Below are 23,995 nucleotides of genomic sequence, written 5' to 3' on the forward strand. Positions count from 1 at the left end.
TCTGCCCAGGGATGGAATCTGGGTCCCCCGTATTGGGAACCTGGAGTCTTAGCTACTAGACCACCTGGGAAGTCTAAGTATTTTAAAAACACAATACTTTAGTCATTTTAGAAGTGAGAATTATCAAGTATTAATACAAATATGAGTTGTTTAACCATGGAAAGCTACCATAGAAAAGGAGAGCCCTTTTCCTGTTTGCTCAACCTAAAGAATATTGAATGTATTTTCCCACTGGTTTTGGGGACTTGAATACTGAGGTTTCTTTATTTTCCTTCTAGAAATCACTGTTTTCTTCCTTCTAAAAAATTAGAGAAAGTAGTTACCATCTATAAAATGGTCTCAGGTTTGTCACCACAGAATGTAGACACTGTAGGGAATGCCTGTGAGAATAAAGAAAAATTTTTTTTTTTACTTTCTTATGAGTTTATTTTATTTATTTATTTATTTTTGGTTTGCAGTTTCTTTTTCTTCTTTTTTTTAATTTTAAAATCTTTAATTCTTACATGCATTCCCAAACATGAACCCCCCTCCCACCTCCCTCCCCATAACATCTCTGTGGGTCATCCCCATGCACCAGCCCCAAGCATGGTGTATCCTGCGTCAGACATAGACTGGCGATTCAATTCTTACATGATAGTATACATGTTAGAATGCCATTCTCCCAAATCATCCCACCCTCTCCCTCTCCCTCTGAGTCCAAAAGTCCGTTATACACATCTGTGTCTTTTTGGCTGTCTTGCATACAGGGTTGTCATTGCCATCTTTCTAAATTCCATATATATGTGTTAGTATACTGTATTGGTGTTTGAGTTTATTTTTTAAGATTTACATCTGATTATTTAGACTACTCATTTTAAGAAGTTAAGCAGCTTGCTTTCCTCTTTTTTCCAATTCTGTGGAATGTTTAAAGTGGCTGAGACATTTGGAATGGTTCCAAGATGGAACAGTTTTTCTGTATAAAATAGATTCCCAGGGCCCTGTGACAGAAAGTGAGCAGTCACTTAGCATCTTAGATGGGTTTGGAGTATTACATGTGTGTCTTAAAAAAAATTCTTTTTTAAACCATATTGCTGCTTGAAGGGGAAAAAGAAACAACAGAGCTTGTATTTGATAGAAAACAGAATAGTATAGTCAAGAGTATTATACTCAGGGCTTCCCTGGTGGCTGAGTGGTAAAGAATCCGCCTGGCCAGTGAAGGAGACACAGGTTCGATCCCTGGTCCAGGAAGATCCCACATGCCACGCAGCAACTAAGCCGCTGTGCCACAGCTACTGAGTCTGTGCTCTGATGCCAGTGCTCAGCCACAGAAGAAGCCAGCGCAGTGAGAAGCCTGCCAGCACAACAAAGACCCAACGTAGCCCAAAATTAAAGTAAATAAAAGCATTTTATGAAGCGTATAAAGCTCTCAATGAATCATTTTGCTGTATACCTAGAGCTAACACACATCGTAAATCAACTACAGTTCAAAATAAAATTAAAAAAAAAATTTCTTTTTTTTTAAGTATAGTACTCTTGGCAGTGAATTTAAAGATCAGGGGTTAAATGTGAGTAGGTTTTCACTGTATATGTGGTGATTTATCAGGGATTAGGAAATGACTCATGTACAGTGTAATATGTCCAGTATAAATCTTGGGAACGCACCAGGCCATCAGCAGGGAAAGGAGAGGAAATTGATAGGAAACGTATAGGAAGAGGGAAAGGCATTAACAGTTCAGTCGTGTGTGTGTGTGTGTGTCTGTGTGTGTGTGTCTGTGTGTGTCTGTGTGTGTGTGTGTGTGTGTGTGTGTGTGTGTGTGTGTTCAGCCAGCCTGAATCAGAGCCTCCAGTCAGGGTACTTGTCACAGCAGATTTCTGTACCACTTTACCTGGAAAATTAGAAACCATGAAGTCAGCATTATTTTTTACACAGTTTTCATGTTTCTGGATTGGTCAATCCATCTGCCTTATACCCCTCGTTGTCTGCCAGGTATACATCCTTTTAAATAAGAACTAAAGCCGCCATCTGTGGTTCTAGTTCCAGACATGCAGATATCCGATTAATCCGCGTTCTCATCCATATGCTTCTCTTTATAAACATAACTGAAGCGCTCTTGTGTGGCTGCTCTAGTGTTTAGGGAACCCAGATGGTGTTGCTTAGGAAAATGAAGGTCACATGTTTTCATACCTATATCCGTTCCTTTTGCAGTTGAGAAGGGCAGACAGAAGAGTCCCCGAAGTCTGTGCATCCAGACCCAGACATCCCCAGATGTGCTGTCCTCTGAGAAAGCACTTGAGTTGGCTCAATATAAAAGCAAATGTACGAAGCAAAGTGGAGTTATCCTACAGCTCAAGCAGCTTCTTTCCCTGGGCAACACCAAGTTTGAGGCATTAACAGTTGTGGCTCAGCACCTGCTGTCTCAGGTAAGGACACAGACCCTCTAAACAGCCTTCTCACTAAGGTGGGGGCGAGGGCGGGGAGGGTGGACAGGATGTGCAATGCGCATGCTCCTATCTTGTGAATGATCAGTAAGATTGGGGCTTCCCAGGTGGCGCTGGTGAAGAACCTGCCTATTTGCAGGAGACATAAAGAGACTAGGGTTCAATTCCAGGGTCAGGAAGATGCTGTGGAGAAGGGAATGGCAACCCACTCCAGTATTCTTGCCTGGAGAATCCCATGGACAGAGGAGCCTGGTGGGCTATAGTCCACGGGGTTGCAAAGGGTTGGACACAACTGAAGCAACTTAGTATGCAGCCAATTATGCTTTTGCCAACTCACCTGATACCTAGAGTCACCGTAGAGTCTAGATTTCTAGAAATCTGGGCTTGAAACATTTCTGAGCTCTTCTCTTTCTCCTCTGGAGTTTCTTAGCCCCACAACAGTGAAAATATAATTGCTTGTTCAACTACTATACACCTCTAGACTATATTAGCACTGACGATAAAAATATTCATCAGCAGATCTAAGAAAGAAACAGAAAATTGTTCTTGAGCCAAACTGAGGATTTTAATCTGGGAAGAGCTTCTCGGAAAGGTCGGAGAACTGTTCCACACCTTGGAAGTAGGGTGCATGTTTTTTGAGACAGTTTACACAATCCAGGTCTGCAAGAACAAAGTGGTAGATCATGTGATCCCTCACAGGCTCTCAGGGAATGTTATCTTTGAGGAGTTGTCTTGCTGACGCTAGAACGGTGCTCTTTATAACGGCTGAGCAGGTATTTCTGCTGATGGGGGAGGTCTGGCTGAAGCATAACGCAGATACGCAATACATAGTGGAGGAAGAGAGAAGGCCAAAGGACCGAGAACATTTTATGTTTAAACTTTTCTTGTCTTGCCATACAATAGGACTTTTATTTCACAGCATTAACTTTTTTTTTCACTTCACATTTTATCGGACTATGTGTAGCTTTCCATATCACACAGTGAGGTTAACAGTTTGAAAAATGAGAATGATTATGGGTCAAATTTTTGAGATAACTCTCAGTGTTGGTCCAAGGATTCTTCAGAATTTTCATCCATTCCTAAGATACTGTGTCGTACAACAAACATGAAACAGATTTTCTTTGCTTACTGACTCTTCCCGTGATACAAGGATGTCAGTTCAGGAACTAGTTAAAATGCATTGAGAAAACCAAGCTTCTATGAACATATGCCACTGGCATAGCAACAGAAAGTTAATTATTTAAGGGGAAATACTGGGATGAGAATGTAACTTGAGCTCTCTAGGTATTTTTAAATCACTGTTTCAAAGACAAAGATACATGACATCTCAGGAGGAAATCTGTTCAGTTTGCCTGTTCTGTAGTTCAGTTCAATCCAACAAACCGACACTCATTTCTTAGGCTACTCTGATGTGATTGCCTGTCTGGGGCAGGGGAGACAGAGGTGAATGAGACCTGTTCTGTGCCTTTGACAAGCTTCCAAGCTAGTAGACAGTTTAGATCAGTATTTAGTGAACATTTTACAGCTTTGTTCAAATATATATATATATTTTTTGAGGGATTTCCATGGTGGTCCAGTGGTTAAGACACTGCTTCCAATGTAGGGGGCATGGGTTCAATCCCTTGTCGGGGAACTAAGATCTCACAGTGTAGTCTATATAGATATATATATACACACACACATATACATGTATATATATATATACACACATACACATATATAGATATATACATACATATATATATTTATAGATATATATCTCTCTACTTGTACTCTGTGTGTGTGTGTATATATATATATATATATATATACACATACACACCTTTTTTTGAGATGGAGATGTAGACATCTAGTTTTAAATTACAGTAGCATACAGTATTTTTCTGGGTTTTAGTGTGTGTGTCTAAATATTTGTTGGCACAAATGTATCCCATTAGAGTTGTCCTTCAGGAATATTGTGCCACTGATTTAAACAATAAAATGTTACACAAGTAGAATAATGTATCTGGACCCACTAAAACGTAATGTGAGTAATTAAGATGGGAAATTGCCTTTGTGGTAAATATGGAATGATTAGACACTGAGAACATATCTATGTGTTTCATTTCTAAGTATCCTTTAAAAAATTTAAAACAATGCTTTCAGGTATTTCATAAATACTCTTTTAAAAAAACAGTTTAGGCTTATATTCTGTATGTCTCTCTATCAGTTGCCTTCCTGTGAGCTCAAAAGAGGAGATATTTTAGTCATTATTATAAGATTTGGGAACAGAGCTAAATTCTTTCTCAAGGCAACTTAGCAAGTCAGTAATAGGCACACACAAGAAGAAAAATCCTATTGTTTCCCTTCTGTGATACCCATGGCATTTAGCTACTATAGTACTTCACAAATTTCTTATCATGCTGACAAACCTCTGTGGTATAATCAAGACATATGATAGTTTTCTCTTAGTGGAAGAAGAAACAGTTCTAAGAACTGAATAAACTGTTCAAAATTTGTATACACTGTAACCAGTGATGGGAGAGCATGAATTCTGATTTCTGGTTTTATTCACTTTTTACTTTACTGCTAAATATTTTATGCTATTAGACAAAAAGTTAAAAATGTATAGGTTAAATTCTATCTCATCTAATGGAAATCTGTTGTTAGAATCTTGACTTAACAGTACCACATGATTTTGAGTTAAAACTCATTTATCTTCAGTACTTTTGTTTTTCTTTATTAAGTAAGAAAGGAATTTGAGAGTTGGTTTATATAACCAAGTAAACTAAATTGGAAAGCACATAATTATTAAATGTAGGGAACAATTTGTCTATGTAGAGATAAGCCAATTATTGGCTTTACTATATCCAATCATGTCTGATGAGTTAGTTCTCATCCCGCTGTGTTCCTCCCCTTCCTTCATCCTCTCTTTTCCATTTCTACTGATGCCAACCTTGTTCAAACCCTGGGTAAACTACCTTCTAGATTATGATAGTAACTTGTTAACCAGTCTGCAGGCTTGCACTCTTTCCCCTGTAATCCATCTCAAGCAATGCTAGTAGATTGATTTTTCCAAAGCACTCCTTCAGTGTCTCTCCACTGACTGTATGGCTGACCTGCCCGATATGGTAGCCACTAGCTTGAAGACACCACTGAGCTTTTGAATCATGTTATTGTTGTTCAGTTGCTAAATCATGTCTGACTGTTTGCAACCCCATGGACTGCACCACCCCAGGTCCCTCTGTCCTCCGCTATCACCTGGTGTTTGCTCAAATTCATGTCCATTGAGTCAGTGATGCTATCTAACCATCTCATCCTCTGCTGCCCCTTCTCGTTTTGCCCTCAATCTTTTCCCAGCATCAGGGTCTTTTCCAAAGGGTCAGCTCTTTGCATCAGGTGGCCAAAATATGGGAGCTTCAGCTTCAGCATCAGTCCTTCCAATGAATACTCAGGGGTGATTTCTTTTAGGATTGACTGATTTGGTCTTGTTTGATTTGAAGTGTAGCCTGGCTGAATTGAGATATGCAGTCAGTGTAAAATATACCTGGATTTTGAAGACCATATTAAATATCTCATTAATAATTTTTCTATTGACTGTATGTTGAATTGATAATTTGGATATACTGCGTTAAATAAAATATATTGTCAAATTAGTTTAACTTTTAAACTTAAAAAATGTGGCTACTAGGAAATTAAAACTACCTCCATGGCTCACATACTTCTTTTGAATGACTCCAGTATGTAACAGGGAATATAAAATTCTCTCTATAATTTGGCAGAAGCTGCCCATTTCAATCCTCCCCTCACTGCCTGTGTGCTCCAGCTATATAATCAAGAAGGTAAAGGAGAAACAGGAAGGCTTTAACATTTGTTGAGTGTTTACTAAGAACCAGACATTCTCACTTACTATTAAGATCGTCTCCAAAAACACAAGTTGGAGTTTATAAGTAAGAAAATTGAGCTATAGAACTGTTAAGTAATTTGACTAGCATCAGTTAGCTGATAAGAGAAGGACCAGGACTTGAACCAAAGACTAGGTCACTGTGAACTCAAAATCCCCTACGGGGACTTCCCTGGTGGTCCTGTGGCTAAGACTCTGAGCTACCGATGCAGGGGGACTGGTACACTGAAGCTGAAGTTCCAATACTTTGGGCACCTGATGCAAATGGTCAGAGAACTAGATTCTGTGCGCCTCAATTAAGACCCAGCATAGCCAAACAAATAAGTAGTTTTTTTTTTGAGAGAGAGAGAAAGCCATGTCCATCACCTTGTTCAAATCCTCTACTAACTTCCTGCCCCTTTTCATCCTTTGTTTAATATCTTTAATAGGTTACCACCCTTCTCCCTAATACCTATGTGTTCAGATCTTTCTTGCAGTAGCATCCCATTGCTACCTGGATTTTACTTTACATGGATTTGTTATACAAATTGCCAAAGTTAAAAATGCAAATTCAATAATGAGGCCGTCCTGCTTTCTGTGCCCCTCTGTGAGCAAAGGCACAGGAGCGCCTGTGAGGACGACAGTCTCCCTCACCTGTGCTCCCAGTCCCTCTGTGCCCCATGTGGCATGCCCCTGCCGCACTCCATGTGGTCCTAGCGTTTGAAGATACTTTCCTCCCACATGACTTGGCCCCTAAACACAAGCCAAACATTCTGTCAGTTGCTCAGCTGCAGAAAGATTAGGTCCAGTACCAGAGAAAACATTTCACTGGGTCGAGCACCCTGAGAGATGCTTTCATCCGCAGCAGGGCAGACTCAGTGAGCTTCATGGCTCCCTGTACTGTCTGTGAATTTCATCTTACCTCCAATTTTTTAAGTTCCTAATGCCCATAGCCAGGCTTCAGCAATACATGAACCGTGAACCTCCAGATGTTCAAGCTGGTTTTAGAAAAGGCAGAGGAACCAGAGATCAAATTGTCAACATCTGCTGGATCATCGAAAAAGCAAGAGAGTTCCAGAAAAACATCTATTTCTGCTTTATTTACTATGCCAAAGCCTTTGACTTTGTGGATCACAGTAAACTGTGGAAAGTTCTGAAGGAGATGGGAATACCAGACCACCTGACCTGCCTCTTGAGAAACCTATATGCAGGTCAGGAAGCAACAGTTAGAACTGGACCTGGAACAACTGATTGGTTCCAAATAGGAAAAGGAGTACGTCAAGACTGTATATTGTCACCCTGCTTATTTAACTTCTATGCAGAGTACATCCTGAGAAACACTGGGCTGGAAGAAGCACAAGCTGGAATCCAGATTGCCGGGAGAAATATCAATCACCTCAGATATGCAGATGACACCACCCTTATGGCAGAAAGTGAAGAGGAACTCAAAAGCCTCTTGATGAAAGTGAAAGAGGAGAGTGAAAAAGTTGGCTTAAAGCTCAACATTCAGAAAATGAAGATCATGGCATCTGGTCCCATCACTTCATGGCAAATAGGTGGAGAAACAGTGGAAACAGTGTCAGACTTTATTTTTGGGGGCTCCAAAATCACTGCAGATGGTGACTGCAACCATGAAATTAAAATATGCTTACTCCTTGGAAGAAAAGTTATGACCAACCTAGACAGCGTATTGGAAAGCAGAGACATTACTTTGTCAACAAAGGTCCGTCTAGTCAAGGCTATGGTTTTTCCAGTGGTCATGTATGGATGTGAGTGTTGGACTCTGAAGAAAGCTGAGCACCGAAGAATTGATGCTTTTGAACTGTGGTGTTGGAGAAGACTCTTGAGAGTCCCTGGGACTGCAAGGAGATCCAACCAGTCCATTCTAAAGGAGATCAGCTCTGGGATTTCTTTGGAAGGAATGATGCTAAAGCTGAAACTCCAGTACTTTGGCTACCTCATGTGAAGAGTTGACTCCTTGGGAAAGACTCTGATGCTGGGAGGGATTGAGGGCAGGAGGAGAAGGGGACGACCGAGGATGAGATGGCTGGATGGCATCATCGACTCAATGGACTTAAGTGTGAGTGAACTCTGGGAGATGGTGATAGACAGGGAGGCCTGGCGTGCTGTGATTCATGGGCTCGCAAAGAGTCAGACGTGACTGAACTGAATGCCCATATATTGTGAGTCCACTGAATTTCTTAAAATTCAGCCCAAAGACACTCTTTTATGAAGACTTTCCTGGTCCTTCTAGCTCTGTTTTTTTGTTGTTGTTGTTGTTATTTGTTTTCTAATTTAAAAAAAAATTAATTGAACTATAATTGCTTTACAATGTTGTGTTAGTTCTGCTCCACACTGTGAATCAGCCATATGTATACATATATGCCCTATCTCCTGAGCCTGCCCCCCACCCCACCCCTCATCCTACCCCTCTAGGTCATCACAGAGCACCATAGCTCTGTTTTATCTACTCTCTGGATTCTAGGAGCACGTACATTTTCCCTGGCACACTCTACTTATTGTTGTTGTTGTTCAGTCGCAAAGTCATGTCTTGACTCTTTGTGACCCCATGAATTGCAGCACACCAGGCCTCCCTCTCCCTCACTATCTCCTGGAGTTCACCCAAGTTCATGTCCGTTGATGCAGTGATACAATTCAACCATCTCAGCCTCTGCCGCCCTCTTCCTTTACCTTCAATCATTCCCAGCATCAGAGTCTTTTCCAGTGAGTCGGCTGTTTGTATCACCATTTTGCAGCTGTTTTTAAGATAGGCAGCTCACTGAGAGCAGAATCTGTGTTTCCTGCTTTCTTAGGAAACCACCCAGCTGCTATGGCAGTGCCTCATGCATAGTAGACACAGTGGTGCTAGTGGTAAAGAACCCGCCTGCCAGTGCAGGAGATACAAATTTGATCCCTGGGTCAGGAAGATCCCCTGGAGGAGGAAATAGCAACCCACTTCACTATTTCTGCCTGGAGAATCCCATGGACAGAGGAACCTGGCAGGCTACAGTCCATAGGGTCGCACAGAGTGGAACACAACTGAAGGGGCTTAGCAGGCAGGCATGTGTATCTGAATGAACAAATGGGGCAATAAAGAGGGTGGCATCCCAGATGTAAGGTGAACTTATAAAGTCTTTACACAAATGTTCTTTGCTCTTTTCTAGCTCTTTATAGTCAATCAGCAAATATTTACTGATTGCCTAATGTGTAGAGGGCACTGTTAAAAATATAGTTGGGAAGGAAAGGGAAACAAAGGGGGAAGTTAAGCATTTTTTTCCCAGAATTTTTACTTAACCCTTTGGTTCTCTTATACCCATTATAGAAGCGATTGATATATAGATAGATAGAGATCTGTATATACATATCTGTCTTGTCATTGCTAAGTTTTTCTAAATAGTTTCAGAGCATTAAATTATATGTAAAAGTGGTTGGAATCCTAGAACTATCACTTATCCATTTGTTGCAAGTCTATTTAATGACTGACTTTACCACTTTGGTAGTAGACATCATTCATTAGATATCATCATCATTTCCCCCGGAGGACGGCATGGCAACCCACTCCAGTATTCTTGCCTGGAAAACCCCATGGACACGGAGCCTGGTAGGCCCCAGTCCACGCGGTCACAGAGTCAGATGCAACTTAGCAACTAAACAACTACAACAATCATTCATCACAGAGTAGAAGTTCTAATGCTCATCTCATGAATCTGGTAACCAATACCACCCTTTCTGTTTCTCAAAGGATACTGTTGCTAGTTTTTGCTCTTATTCTTGGTTTATCCTTGTATAGCTGTTAAATGTTCTGTGCATACAGGCCAAGAGAAGGACAGTGTTGATGGCAGTAATCCCAGTTTCTCCATAAAAGTTTCCAGGTACACCCCCCCCCCCGCCCACCCCCAAACATCTGAACAGTATTCAGTGTGCCTCCGATATTTTTGAAAGTGAAATCTAGCCCAAAGTGGCACCTAAACAAAGATGAATTTTGAATGACACTAGCACTCTAAAAGTAAAAATGTCTGAGACCCAGAAAAGTGGACACAATTCATTGTGTAGTAGTGGGGATGGAGGAGGTCAGAGAGAGCCTACATCTGAGCCATCAGACTGGGCTCTTTGCTGCAGAGTCTCTTGTGCTGTTGACTGCTCCCAAGCTAGCAAATCGAGGCTCACTGATGGGACGACAGCCAGGGACTAAGTGCCTGTGTCCCAGGGACTCCTAATTAAATTATGGTGAGTTCATTCCCCCCGCCTTGGAGCACTTCATATCTGTAATGCATGAGCATAAAGGCATTTTTTTCCAACCTGATTCCCAACTCCCTCTCCACCCTCCCACCACATTGTGTGAAATTCTGCATATTACAATACAAAGAGAATTAAATAATCTTGTTATCTGGACCATAAAGGTCTAAGACAGAAACACTGATATATGAGCAGCTAAACAAAAAGAAACAGGCAATCAATATCTAAGTGACAAAATGCATTTTGTCATCTACAAAGGGTAAATATCTTAAAGGGCAAACTCCCAGGAGAGTCAGACAGAAACGAACACTGAGCATATGCTTATCATGATACGGGCACTGTGGTTGGCGTTTCTCGTAGGATCAAAAGCCCTTTGTTTTTCCATTATCCAGTACCACGGTCCCTCGTATGAGGTCATCTGCCTTGAATTATGGGGCCTGGATGTTTTAACTCTACATAGCCCCCAAGCTTCTTTCAGACATTGTTCCCATGTCTTAAATTTTTTTCCTTATTTTCCCCAGCATCTGGAGTGGTACTTCGTTAATTGGTACTGAGTAATAACTTGCCAACCAATTCAGAAGGATGAATGTCCTGTCTAGGCATGTGGCGAAGGCAGTGGTATCTATGATTGACTGTTAGTATTCCCTGAAGGCTTATAAAATGGGTCAATTACAGAAGACCAGGCATTCCAGCTTCTGGAGATGGGACGTGCATGGCAAGCCCAACTTAGAAGCGGAGTGGGTCGTCTAAACAGGAGCTGGGTGATTTGAGGTTCATGGACTTTTTTTTTTTTTTTTTTTTAGTGAAACGATTAAAGTGTTTACTAGGAAAATAATACATTTGGATAGACACATGGGCGGTCTCAGAGAGTGAGCTGCCTCTGGAAGTTTATTCTTTATGCACTCAATGGAGGGCTCTCATTGAGCAAGGACACTTATATGATCCAAGAATATGGGATGAAAATCTACTAATCCTCTGCAAAACAGTGTGGAGGAAGGCTTTCCATGGTTTAGGATGGGGTTGGCAAGGATCAGGATTAGAATGGAGGCAGTAATAATAGAAAAAGTGCAAGGGATTTAAGACACATTTGGAAGAAAGAACAGACTGACTTTGGTGCAGCCCATTAAAGAAGAGTCCAAAATGACTTCATGAATTGTCCTGTTATTATCACTGGGACTGCCAGAGGTTGGAAGATACCGATGACTTCTGGGCATTGTTTTCTTAATGTGGACCATTTTTTAAAGTTTTTATTGAATGTATTACAATATTGTTTCTGTTTTATGTTTTGGTGTTTTGGCTGCGAAGCATGTGGCATTTAGCTTCCCAACAGGGATTGAACATATACCCCCTACATTGGAAGGCAAAGTCTTAAACCACTGGACCCCCAGGGAGATCCGAGCTTCTGGGCATTGAGGCAGGTTGAGTGCAGTAGAGTTGGGGGAATGTCCATATGGGTACAGTCAACCCTTGGTATCTGCGAGGTTGGTTCCTGGACAGTCCTCCCCCAGTGTACCCCCCAACAACAGATGCCAGAATCCATGGACACCCAGGTCCCTCATATAAAATGATGTAGTACAGCTGGTCCTCGGTACTCACATGTTCCACATCAGGGATCCAACCAACCTTGGATTTCAACTGTACTGAAACTACTTGCTCCCAGGTCCCCTTTAATAAGCAAAAAGATTGCCTGGTAGATACTTGTGATAGGATGTGAAAATTTTCACAAAATTATCCCTGGAAATTTTATACCAACTTAATTTTGTAGTATAGATATTTTTATTCATCTCCCCATTTTATCCATCTTGATTTCCCTCAACCTATAATTTCTACATCATGAAACTCATTCAGTTCAGTCGCTCAGTTGTGTCCGACTCCTTGCGACCCCATGAATCACAGCACGCCAGGCCTCCCTGTCTATCACCAACTCCCGGAGTTCACTCAAACTCATGTCCATCGAGTTGGTGATGCCATCCAGCCATCTCGTCCTCTGTCGTCTCCTTCTCCTCCTGCTCCGAATCCCTCCCAGCATCAGAGTCTTTTCCAAGGAGTCAACTCTTCACATGAGGTGGCCAAAGTACTGGAGCTTCAGCTTTAGCATCATTCCTTCCAAAGAACACCTAGGGCTGATCTCCTTCAGGATGGACTGGTTGGATCTCCTTGCAGTCCCAGGGACTCTCAAGAGTCTTCTCCAACACCACAGTTCAAAAGCATCAGTTCTTCAGTGCTCAGCTTTCTTCACAGTCCAACTCTCACATCCATACATGACCACAGGAAAAACCATAGCCTTGACTAGATGGACCTTTGTTGTTCACTAGAAAACCTTGGATTCATTGAACTGTGTTTTCAGAACGACCTAATACTGCATTTTAAAAATCAAGCACTTAGAATACCATTAAGGCCAAAATGTACTTAAATTCCAGTCACCGTTAAATGTCCACAACAGTGCTAGTGTGTGGTTAACTTCCCTACCTTTTTAGTGAGAAACAACTACACAGTAAAAAAAAAAAAAAATCATAAAATAGATCTGATCGCCAACTCTCAAATCAGCAGGTCACACTTCTTAAAATGCCAGTGAACCATGTTGTAAGCATTCAAGCTAATTTTTCTGGGAAAAAGCATTCATTCTACAATGTCACGTTAAATTCTAAGTCACAACACACGCCATTCCTCTCTTTCATAACTCACTTAGCACAAAGGTTTTGAAGAACAAATTTCCTTTTTCTATTAGCAAGAATAACCATCTAATGACCTCAATTAGAGAGAGGAATAAAAAAGGCGCACACATCTAAAAATAACTCCATTATCCACTGCAGAGGAGCTTGGTTTTTCTTTCCACTGGACCAGCTGATATTTAAGTAAGTGGCAATCGATCAGCCTAAGGTCTGGCTCTGGTTTCTCATAAATGAAGGGCTGTGGCTTTAAGTAATCGCGGGCTGCCGGTGCCAAAGGCAGAAGCTGCAGCATCAGCTCCTGGGAGGAGAGGCGGCCGAAGCACACGCGCCAACCTGCAGGACGTGAGTAAGGCCGGGCAAGGACCAATGGCGCGCCTCCTGGCGGAGCTTTGAATGTAGACAGACCGGCCCGGTGGGTGGCGTGGCCACCGGTGCGCTCCTCGGCCGGCGCTGGGGGGTGGGGGGAGTTGGAGACAGAAGCTGGAAAATGGGCTGCTCCGGCAGCAGAATGTGCCTGTATCCTCCATGTGCGGCAACAAGGGTAATTCGGATTTGTTTCTAGCGGTTTTCTGGAAGAATGTCAGGGAGGCAGGCAGAGGTTGTCTGATCTTAGCAGGGGGAAATGCTCTGAATGACAAGCAACTCTTCCCCTGCAAAGGCCGGTCCCGTGATCTCGGTCCGCAGCGCGGACATCTAGCCTTGGCAAGGCGGCGGAGCTGGGTCCTGGGCGGTCCCAGCGGGGGCATTTCCAGAGAGCTGTGAATTTTGCCTTCTTCCTTAACGCGCCGGTGGGAGGGAGTCTGCCTGTTAAGAAACTGTATCTCATTGCCGTATTCGTACAAGGATGTGTGTCTGTGTGCTTGCTATGAGTTGCTGGTAACTTGAAAATTGTTCTCTTTTGCAAGACTGATCATTGCTTTTTTTTTTTTTTTGGATTCTGAAAGAGCAACCTGGTTTTCTTTGACATTTTTCTCTAACATCTTAGAGAGCCGATTGGATATAGCATCATCCTTAGAAAATAATGTTGAGCAGAGTAAAATTAATTTCATTGTGTCTTTAAAGGGTTATTGTTATTATTATTTTGACCAGAGGTTTATAACAGACTTGTGTGTCTTCCTTTTAGAAGTAAAGTACTGTCCTCCTCCTAAGGAAAGTTTTGTATTTGCAAATATAGGACAAAGTGCATGAAGTACATATGTTTAGAACATTAAATATTTATCTTTCACTGATGAAGCCTTCATTGCCCTTGGAGGAGGAGAGTGCATTACGTCTGAAGTACAGTATGCATCAGCAGAAAGGTTCTGGGATTGGCAATGAAGCGTGGCTCAAAGTCAATATTTTTTAAATGGGCCATTCAGTGTGGAACCTGAGAAAATACAGACTTTTTTGCGATGTGAATTTCCTTAACAACTAAGGGACATCTGTGTTTTTTTAACAACACAAACTGTTTAGCCTAAATGATTCATATCTTGGCTTCTCAATTCTGAGTCTCGTTTTCCTGGTGATAACGAGTGTGTGTGCTTTACTGAAAAGGGACCCTCTTGAAAACATTAGTAACTTGATGTGTGTTTTCCACAGCGAGAGGAAGCACTGAAACAAAACAAAACCCTATCTCAAGAACTTGTCAACCTCCGGGGAGAGCTAGGTAAGAGCTTTTGTTTTTTCTTTAAAGTTCCAGGGTTGAGGGGGAAGTCAGCCAAGTTGGTTTTCTTCTCTGCGTGGTGCCTGGAGTCGCACCCTGGCTGTGTTAGCCCCTCACTCTGGTGTCTTTGCAAACACTTCCTCCTATCGATGTTTCTGTTGAATCTTGGCAGCTCGACCTCAAGTTCACAGAATTCCGGGCACTGATCTGACTAAGCCGAGCAGAGTTTCTGATGACCAAACCATTTCTCTTCCTGAAAAGAGGGGCAGACTGGTTTTTGTAATTGTGTGAATTCCTGTTAAATAATTCCATCAGGTTTTGTTGATTTTATCTTTTTTTCCTGAACCATTTTTCATGAGAAAGAGTGGTGAGACAGTTCCCTCTTTCATAGCAGTAATTGTATCATACTTCTTGGGGGTGGTCTGTGAGGAGAGAGCATGATGTTGTTAGAAGGTACATCCTGGGCTAATCTTCCCATCGGACCCAGTTCCACCGGGCGCCAGGTGCCTCTCAGGTCTGTGGCACTCGCCATCGCCCTGGGTGTCCCTGTGCCCAGGCCGAACTGTCTTCTAGTTCTTTTCTGGAAGAGTCCTGGGTTCACGAGACAGAGGCAATACTGCCTTTCCTCCCTGAGCCCGCGGGCTGGAGTGGGCTGGCTGCCACGCAAACCCCGTCCTCTGCAGTTCTAGACAGTCTGCTGGCGGCAGTCACTTCAGACTTTGCTGGAATCTTTCACTGAAAGACTGTATTCCTGGCCCTTTGCGGTTTTCCGTGTGTGTATGTGTGTGTGTGTGTGTGTGTGTGTGTGTATGTGTGTGTAGGTACGTGTATAAATAATGCAAAGGCAACGGCCAGCGATGAAAACGGCATTCAGTCTAGTTCCGGGAGAGATGGCTCCTTTTTCTGTGGACAGCATCAGAGTTTAACCAGTGTCAATATAATTTGCTGGCACTTGAACACACTTAAGTTCGCCCCCACCCCGCCTTCCCACCACACCCGGTCAAAGAGCAAGGAGCCGTGAACTTGGGGTGAAGCCTTGCCTCTGTATTCCTCTTCTTTTTTCACCTCCCGATGCAGAGCAGCGCCGGACCCCTGGCTTACCCTGATGCCTAGCCCGGGGCATCATTTTCTCCTGACCTTAGGAAGGAGGACTGTTTATGGAAGAGTAATTGTAAGACAGATGGGACTTCGGGACCCCAAAGAGTTGAGAGTTCTAGGAAAACAGTTCAAGGAAACCTCAGATAAGAAACAAGCCAGCTCCCAGAGATGCTTGAGGCTCTCTGCCAGGTCACTGAATGTGACTGCTGCCCTTTTGATTATCCAGACGACCAACTTAACTTGCTTTTGTCTGTGCCTTAAATCATGTAATGGATATAGGGTCAGCAGATCAGGAAAGAGGCCTTTTGTGTGCATTTCAGGGTTTTCTCCAACCTGGTAGAGGTGGAGAGGAGCCTCCCTGGGGGTTCACGTTTCAGCCTCCTCCTGCAAGATGAGGCAGACACGCCGAAGGAACACTGTTCTCATTCAGTCAGTTTGAATGGGGGAATCCTCTTTTCACCTTTCAGTGGATGGCACGATCCCGTGATCCCAGTGGACCCAGGTACTCAGCACCTCCAGTTAGTCACTTAGCCCGACAGGAAGTAGCTGTGACCGTTGGCACCCATTCTCCATCTGTGATAAGGACACCGAGCCCGCGTGTGGCTTTCCTGCTGCTCTTGGAGGGTCGGGAGGCGTGGTTGGCCAGTCCATATCATCCAGTCACCCAAGGCTGGCCTCTCAGGAAGTGTGGCAATACTAATGGTGAATCAGATCGAATGGCTCAAGTACCAGTGCGGAGCGTCTGGGGGAGGGTTTTGGTTCCATGAGAGGAGGAGAGAGAAGCCTGTAATCTTCCTTCTGATGAAACAGTCCAGGAAGACTGCTCTTGAGGCTGCCAGTTTAACTGATGGCAGCATGAGCTGCAAGAGAAAGAAGTTAACATAGCAAAGTTTACCGCTCAGTTTTAACATGTCGGTTCAGTTCAGTTCAGTCGCTCAGTCGTGGCCGACTCTTTGCGACCCCATGAACTGCAGCACATCAGGCCTCCCTGTCCATCACCAACTGCTGGAGTCTACCCAAACCCATGTCCATTGAGTCGGTGATGCCATCCAACCATCTCATCCTCTGTCATCCCCTTCTCCTCCTGCCCTCAATCTTTCCCAACATGGGGGTCTTTTCAAATGAGTCAACTCTTCACATCAGGTGGCCAGAGTACTGGAGTTTCAGCTTCAACATCAGTCCTTCCAGTGAACACCCAGGACTGATCTCCTGGTTGGATCTCCTTGCAGTCCAAGGGACTCTCAAGAGTCTTTTCCAACACCACAGTTCAAAAGCATCAATTCTTCAGTGTTCAGCTTTCTTTACAGTCCAACTCTCACATCCATACATAACTACTGGAAAAACCATAGCCTTGACTAGACAGACCTTTGTTGGCAAAGTAATGTCTCTGCTTTTTAATATGCTGTCTAGGCTGGTCATAACTTTCCTTCCACAGAGTAAGCGTCTTTTAATTTCATGACTGCAGTCACCATCTGCAGTGATTTTGGAGCCCCCCAAAGTAAAGTCTGACACTGTTTCCACTGTTTCTCCACCTATTTGCCATGAAGTGATGGGACCAGATGCCATGATCTTTGTTTTCTAAAGAGCGTCTGGGGGAGGGTTTTGGCTTAAAGCTTTGTTAAGCTTTAAGCCAACTTTTTCACTCTCCTCTTTCACTTTCATCAAGAGGCTTTTGAGTTCCTCTTCACTTTCTGCCATAAGGGTGGTGCCATCTGCATATCTGACCTTATTGATATTTCTCCCAGCAATCTTGATTCCAGCTTGTGCTTCTTCCAGCCCAGTGTTTCTCAGGATGTACTCTGCATAGAAGTTAAATAAGCAGGGTGACAATATACAGCCTTGATGTACTCCTTTTCCTATTTGGAACCAGTCTGTTGTTCCATGTCCAGTTCTAACTGTTGCTTCCTGACCTGCATATAGGTTTCTCAAGAGGCAGGTCAGGTGGTCTGGTATTCCCATCTCCTTCAGAACTTTCCACAGTTTATTGTGATCCACACAATCAAAGGCTTTGCCATAGTCAATAAAGCAGAAATAAATGTTTTTCTGGAACTCTCTTGCTTTTTCGATGATCCAGCAGATGTTGACAATTTGATCTCTGGTTCCTCTGCCTTTTCTAAAACCAGCTTGAACATCTGGAAGTTCACTGTTCACGTATTGCTGAAGCCTGGCTTGCAGAATTTTGAGCATTAACACGTCAGTGGTGTAAAGTGGCTAGACTTGTGGGCATACTCTCCACGTTCAGATCTTTGGTAGCTGGATGACCTTGGGTAGGGGAGACATAGCCCACGTCCTCTGTCCCGATTTCTTTTTCTGTAAAATGGCAGTAAACTTGTCTGCCTTTTTTATGGTGGCTGCGAGGACTGTATGAGGTAACTTGTTGCAGAGTCACTACCACCAAGTGTTATGGAAAAATCTGAATGAACTTCTTGGCCAACCCAATAAATAGTGAGATGTGTGCAGTTGACGGCTGTGTAGTAACCGATTTACTGTTTTACGAGGGCAGAGACTATACTGCAGACTAACCTATATAACCCCATGGACTGCAGCCCAGCAGGCTCCTCTGTCCATGGGGATTCTCCAGGCAAGAATACTGGAGTGAGTTTCCATGCCCTCCTCCAGGGATCGAACCTGCATCTCCTGCTTTGCAGGCAGATTCTTTAGCCACTCAGCCACCTGGGAAGCCCATACTGCAGAAGAGAGTAGTAATTCAGCTAAATATTCTTAGAAATCCCTTAGGTCAGGCTATTTTTTTCTCTTGACTTTCAAATGGAAAAATGAGATGTGATGGATCCCTTCCCAATACAAGTGCTTGGGATACACTTTGCCATTTTGCATCCTGGTCTTCATATGCTCATGTTTAATGACAATGGATCTTCTAAGTGGACAGAGCCTAATTTCATTCACCCCTTAAATAATGTCATTGTAAGGCTGTTATGGTCAGCTATTTTCCTGTCCATTCGCGTGGTTTCAGCTACAACCTGTAGGGTGATGACTTGGATTTATTTCTCTAGTCTTCTCCTTCCCAAGCTGCAGATAACATTTTTCCCAGTGAAGAGCTGCCTCTAGAAAAGTCAGTCTAATGTAATCAGACTTCCTGACTCCCAGCCCCTCACTTTGTGAATACTGTGAAGTGTCTCCTTGTTCAAACCTCAGTCTGTTCATCACCTTCTTCAGTGGATTGTTATTCACTTACCACCCAAGCTACCAACTAAGCTCATGATCCTCTTCCTCCATCCTCCACACGATACCCATCTGTGTTCTAAATGTTGTTCAGACTGGCCGTTCCTGACCGTCCTGATTTAAGCCCCATCATTTCTCACCTGCAGAGTATCCCAGTGGTCACCCAGCAGATCACCTTGCCTCCAGGCCTGCTTCTCTCTTCTCCAGATGCTACCAGGACTAGACTTGTAATAAGTCTCATGTGTGTCATCTAGCAGACACTTCACAAACATAAGTAGACCCCCATTTGGGTTTGGGGATGAAGTCCAAACATACTAAAGCCAACATGTGTGATGTGGCTGTACGTTTCTGGTGCAGCTTCATGGTGTCTGACCCGCATTCCCCTCTGCACACCTCCTTTTCTCTCCCTGGGTCCCAGCCACAAGCTCATCCACACCTCTTTTGTGCTTTTTTGTGTGAATGCCAAGTCATTTCAGTCATGTCCGACTCTGCGACCCTATGGACTGTAGCCCACCAGGCTCCTCTGTACAAGGGATTCTCCAGGCAAGAATACTGGAGTAGGTTGTCTTGCCTTTCTCAAAGGGTTCTTCCTGACCCAGGGATTGAACCCAAGTCTCTTCACATCTCCAGCATTGGCAGGCAGGTTCTTTACCACGAGCACCACCTGGGAAGCCCTTTTGCTTCTTGGGCACACATCATCCTCTCTGAAAGGCTCTTTTCTGTCTTCCCACTATCTCTCTATTTTTTGTCCCCAGACTCTTCCTTCTCATTACTTATTTTTAAAGTCCCAGCTAAAATATTTTGTCTTCAATTGTGTTTCACCCAAATCTTTCAAACACGTGAATTGCATCTCCTACTATACTCTTCATACTGTTCATGGGGTTCTCAAGGCAGAAATACTGAAGTGGTTTGGCATTCCCTTCTCCAGTGGACCATGTTTTGTCAGAACTCTCCACCATGACCCGTCCTTCTTGGGTGGCACTACACGGCATGGCTCATAGTTTCACTGAGTTAGACAAGGCTGTGGTCCATGTGATCAGACTGGTTAGTCTTCTGTGATGGTGGCTTTCACTCTGTCTGCCCTCTGATGGAGAAGGATAAGAGGCCTTGGAAGCTTCCTGATGGGAGAGACTGACTGAGGGGAATACTGAGTCTTGTTCTGATGGGTGGGACCATGCTCAGTAAATCTTTAATCCAATTTTCTGTTGATGGATGGAGCTGTGTTCCTCCCTACTATTTCAGTTCAGTTCAGTTCAGTCGCTCAGTCATGTCCGACTCTTTGCAACCCCATGAATCACAGCACGCCAGGCCTCCCTGGCCATCACCCACTCCCAGAGTTCACTCAGACTCACGTCCATTGAGTCAGTGATGCCATCCAGCCATCTCATCCTCTGTTGTCCCCTTCTCCCCCTGCCCCCAATCCCTCCCAGCATCAGAGTCTTTTCCAAGGAGTCAACTCTTCGCATGAAGTGGCCAAAGTATTGGAGTTTCAGCTTCAGCATCATTCCTTCCAAAGAAATCCCAGGGCTGATCTCCTTCAGAATGGACTGGTTGGATCTCCTTGCAGTCCCAGGGACTCTCAAGAGTCTTCTCCAACACCACAGTTCAAAAGCATCAATTCTTCGGTGCTCAGCTTTCCCTACTATTTACCTAGGGCCAAACTATGGTGGAGGTAATGTAGATAATGGTGACCTCCCTCAAAAGATCCCATGTATGTACTGCTACAGTCCATGCCCCCAACCCTGCAGCAGGGCACCGCCGAGCCACGCCTTCACGGGAGACTCCTAGACACCCACAGGCAAGTCTCCGGTGGGGTCACTGTTCCTTTCTCCTGGGTCCTGGTGCACAAGGTTCTATTGAGCCCTCCAAGAGTCTATTTCCCAGTCCTGTGTAAGTTCTGGCAGCTCTGTGGTGGGGTTAATGGCAACCTCCTCCAAGAGGACTTATGCCACACCCACAGCCAGAGCCTCTGTCCCTGCGGCAGACCACTGCTGACCCGGACCTCCACAGGAGACCAAACACACTTCTGTCTCAGTCTCTGTGGGCTCCCTGGGTCCTGGTGCGTGCAAGGTTTGTTTTAGCCCTCTGAGCATCTCTGGCAGGAACGGGGTTTGATTCTAAACGTAAATTCACTCCGCCTACCATCTTGCTGGGGCTTCTCCTTTGTCCTTGGACGTAGAGTATCTCCTCACAGCCGCTCCAGTGCCTACCATCTTACTTGGGTTTTTCTGACCTTGGACATAGGGTATCTCCATATGGCTGGTCCAGCGAAGCGCAGCTGCCACTTCTGACCTTGGACATGGGGTATCTCCTCTCGGCCGCAGCACAGGAGACCCCGGTTCAATTCCTGGGTTGGGAAGATCCACTAGAGAAGGGATAGGCTACCCACTTCAGTATTCCTGGGCTTCCTGTGGCTCAGATGGTAAAGAAGGAGGTGGAAGTGATGGAATTCCAGCTGAGCTATTTCAAATCATGAAAGATGATGCTGTGAAAGTGTTGCACTCAATATGCCAGCAAATTTGGAAAAGTCAGCACTGGCCACAGGACTGGAAAAGGTCAGTTTTCATTCCAATCCCAAAGAAAGGCAAAGCCAGAGAATGCTCAAACTATCGCACAATTGCACTCATCTCACACACTAGCAAAGTAATGCTCAAAATTATCCAAGCCAGACTTCAACAATATGTGAACTGTGAACTTCCAGATGTTCAAGCTGGTTTTAGAAAAGGCAGAGGAACCAGAGATCAAATTGCCAACATCCACTGAATCATTGAAAATGCAAGAGAGTTGCAGAAAAACATCTATTTCTGCTTTATTTACTATGCCAAAGCCTTTGACTGTGTAGATCACAACAAACTGGAAAATTCTTCAAAAGATGGGAATACCAGACCACCTGACCTGCCTCTTGAAAAACCTGTATGCAGGTCAGAAAGCAACAGTTAGAACTGGACATGGAACAACAGAGTGGTTCCAGATAGGAAAAGGAGTACATCAAGGCTGTATATTGTCACCGTGCTTATTTAACTTATATGCAGAGTATATCATGAGAAATGCTGGGCTGGAAGAAACACAAGCTGGAATCAAGATTGCCAGAAGAAATATGAATAACTTCAAATATGCGTATGACACTAGCCTTACGGCAGAAAGTGAAAAAGAACTAAAGAACCTCTTAGTGTAAGTGAAAGAGCACAATGAAAAAGTTGGCTTAAAGCTCAACATTCACAAAACAAAGATCATGGCATCCGGTCCCATCACTTCATGGCAAATAGATGGAGAAACAGTGGAAACAGTGTCAGACTTTATTTTTTGGGGCTCCAAAATCACTGCAGATGGTGACTGCAGCCATGAAATTAAAATATGCTTACTCCTTGGAAGAAAAGTTATAACCAACCTAGACAACATATTAAAAAGCAGAGACATTACTTTGTCAACAAAGTAATGACTAATAATGTCTAGTCATGGCTATGGTTTTTCCAGTAGTTATGTATGGATGTGAGAGTTGGACTGTGAAGAAAACTGAGCACCTACAATTGATGCTTTTGAACTGTGGTGTTGGAAAAAACTCTTGAGAGTCCCTTGGACTGCAAGGAGATCCAACCAGTCCATCCTAAAGGAGATCAGTCCTGGGTGTTCATTGGAAGGACTGATGTTGAAGCTGAAACTCCAATACTTTGGCCACCTGATGTGAAGAGCTGACTCGTTTGAAAAGACCTTGATGCTGGGAAAGATTGAAGGCAGGAGGAGAAGGGGACAACAGAGGATGAGATGGTTGGATGGCATCACCGACTTGATGGACATGAATTTGAGTGAACTCTGGAAGTTGGTGATGGACAGGGAGGCCTGGCATGCTACAGTCGAGTGGGTCACAAAGAGTTGGACACAACTGAGCGACTGAACTGATGACTGACTATACTCTTCAAGGTACCTCTTTAAAAGTATTTATTTGTAGACCACATAGTCTGGAGCGGTGAGCACCTCAAGGGCAAGGCCAGTACGTCCTTCATCTGTGTAGCTCTACCAGCTAGTACCTTGTGCCTGGCACGTAGTACTTCTGATGTTTAGTACATTGACTCAGAGAATGAATGAATGACTTCATTGCTGAGGATGGGAGCTAAGGAAAGTGGGTTTTATCCTTATAATATGCTAATACTTAATGGTTTCTGTATACAGATATCTTCCTATGAACTGTTAAAAATAAGTAATAATGTAAGATGAGCTGTAATTCTCTTGGAAACATTTTACATTATGCCTGACAATCTCAGTTAATCAGGTCATTTTGAAAATGTCAGCCCTTGAAATAAATTACAGTTCAATTTAATGGTCTACATAATCCACAGCAAACATTTGGCCTCTGAGCTAGGGAATAAATGTGTCATTCTGATTCTTTCCAGGGTCATGTTGGTGTAATGGGGAGCCATAATTATGATCCTCTGCGGTTCCTATTGTTTTATTAACCTTAATGAATGGAATCACATTTTTAATCTAAATTAATAAGGGTTAGTTTGTATTTCACAATTATTCTTTAGCCATCAGAAATAATAGCTAACTCACATCTTGTCCTGATTATTTTTATGTCATGATTCAAATGAGATTTTAACCCTTAATCCACAGAGATTCCTGGGTTCTCATAACAATGGCATAAAAGACTAGTTGACTTTGCCTTCTGTGTGTAAAAATGATAGGTTTGGCAACATTTATTGAGTGCCTGCTCTTTCCTAATGTCAGTGTTCATCTCTAAATCTACTGGTTTGCATTTTATAGAAAGAAAAAAAGGGAGAAAGAAGAAATTGAGGTTTAACAGTTATGTAACTTTCTTAAGGTCAGTATAAAAAGCAAAGCCCCTGGATAAAACTCAGGAGGATTAGACCACCAAACACCTGTTGATCACAA

General features: G+C 43.4%; 1 protein-coding gene across 10 annotated transcripts in view; it reads left to right on the forward strand.

Annotated features, from left to right (window-relative positions):
• The window catches only part of MTUS1 (microtubule associated scaffold protein 1), a 190,561-nt gene that overhangs the window by 143,170 nt on the left and 23,396 nt on the right, over window positions 1–23,995 (forward strand). For 9 of the 10 annotated variants that reach the window (XM_069573316.1, XM_069573322.1, XM_069573320.1 and 6 more), the window contains 2 exons: window positions 2,186–2,400; window positions 14,767–14,833. In XM_069573316.1, coding sequence (XP_069429417.1) covers window positions 2,186–2,400; window positions 14,767–14,833 — 282 coding nt within the window. Of the gene's footprint in view, window positions 1–2,185; window positions 2,401–13,481; window positions 13,730–14,766; window positions 14,834–23,995 lie in introns of those variants that run through there. The other variant, XM_069573324.1, reaches the window with a different exon arrangement.

Source organism: Ovis canadensis, chromosome 26, assembly GCF_042477335.2.
Source record: "Ovis canadensis isolate MfBH-ARS-UI-01 breed Bighorn chromosome 26, ARS-UI_OviCan_v2, whole genome shotgun sequence".
In the NCBI taxonomy this organism is placed as follows: domain Eukaryota; kingdom Metazoa; phylum Chordata; class Mammalia; order Artiodactyla; family Bovidae; genus Ovis; species Ovis canadensis.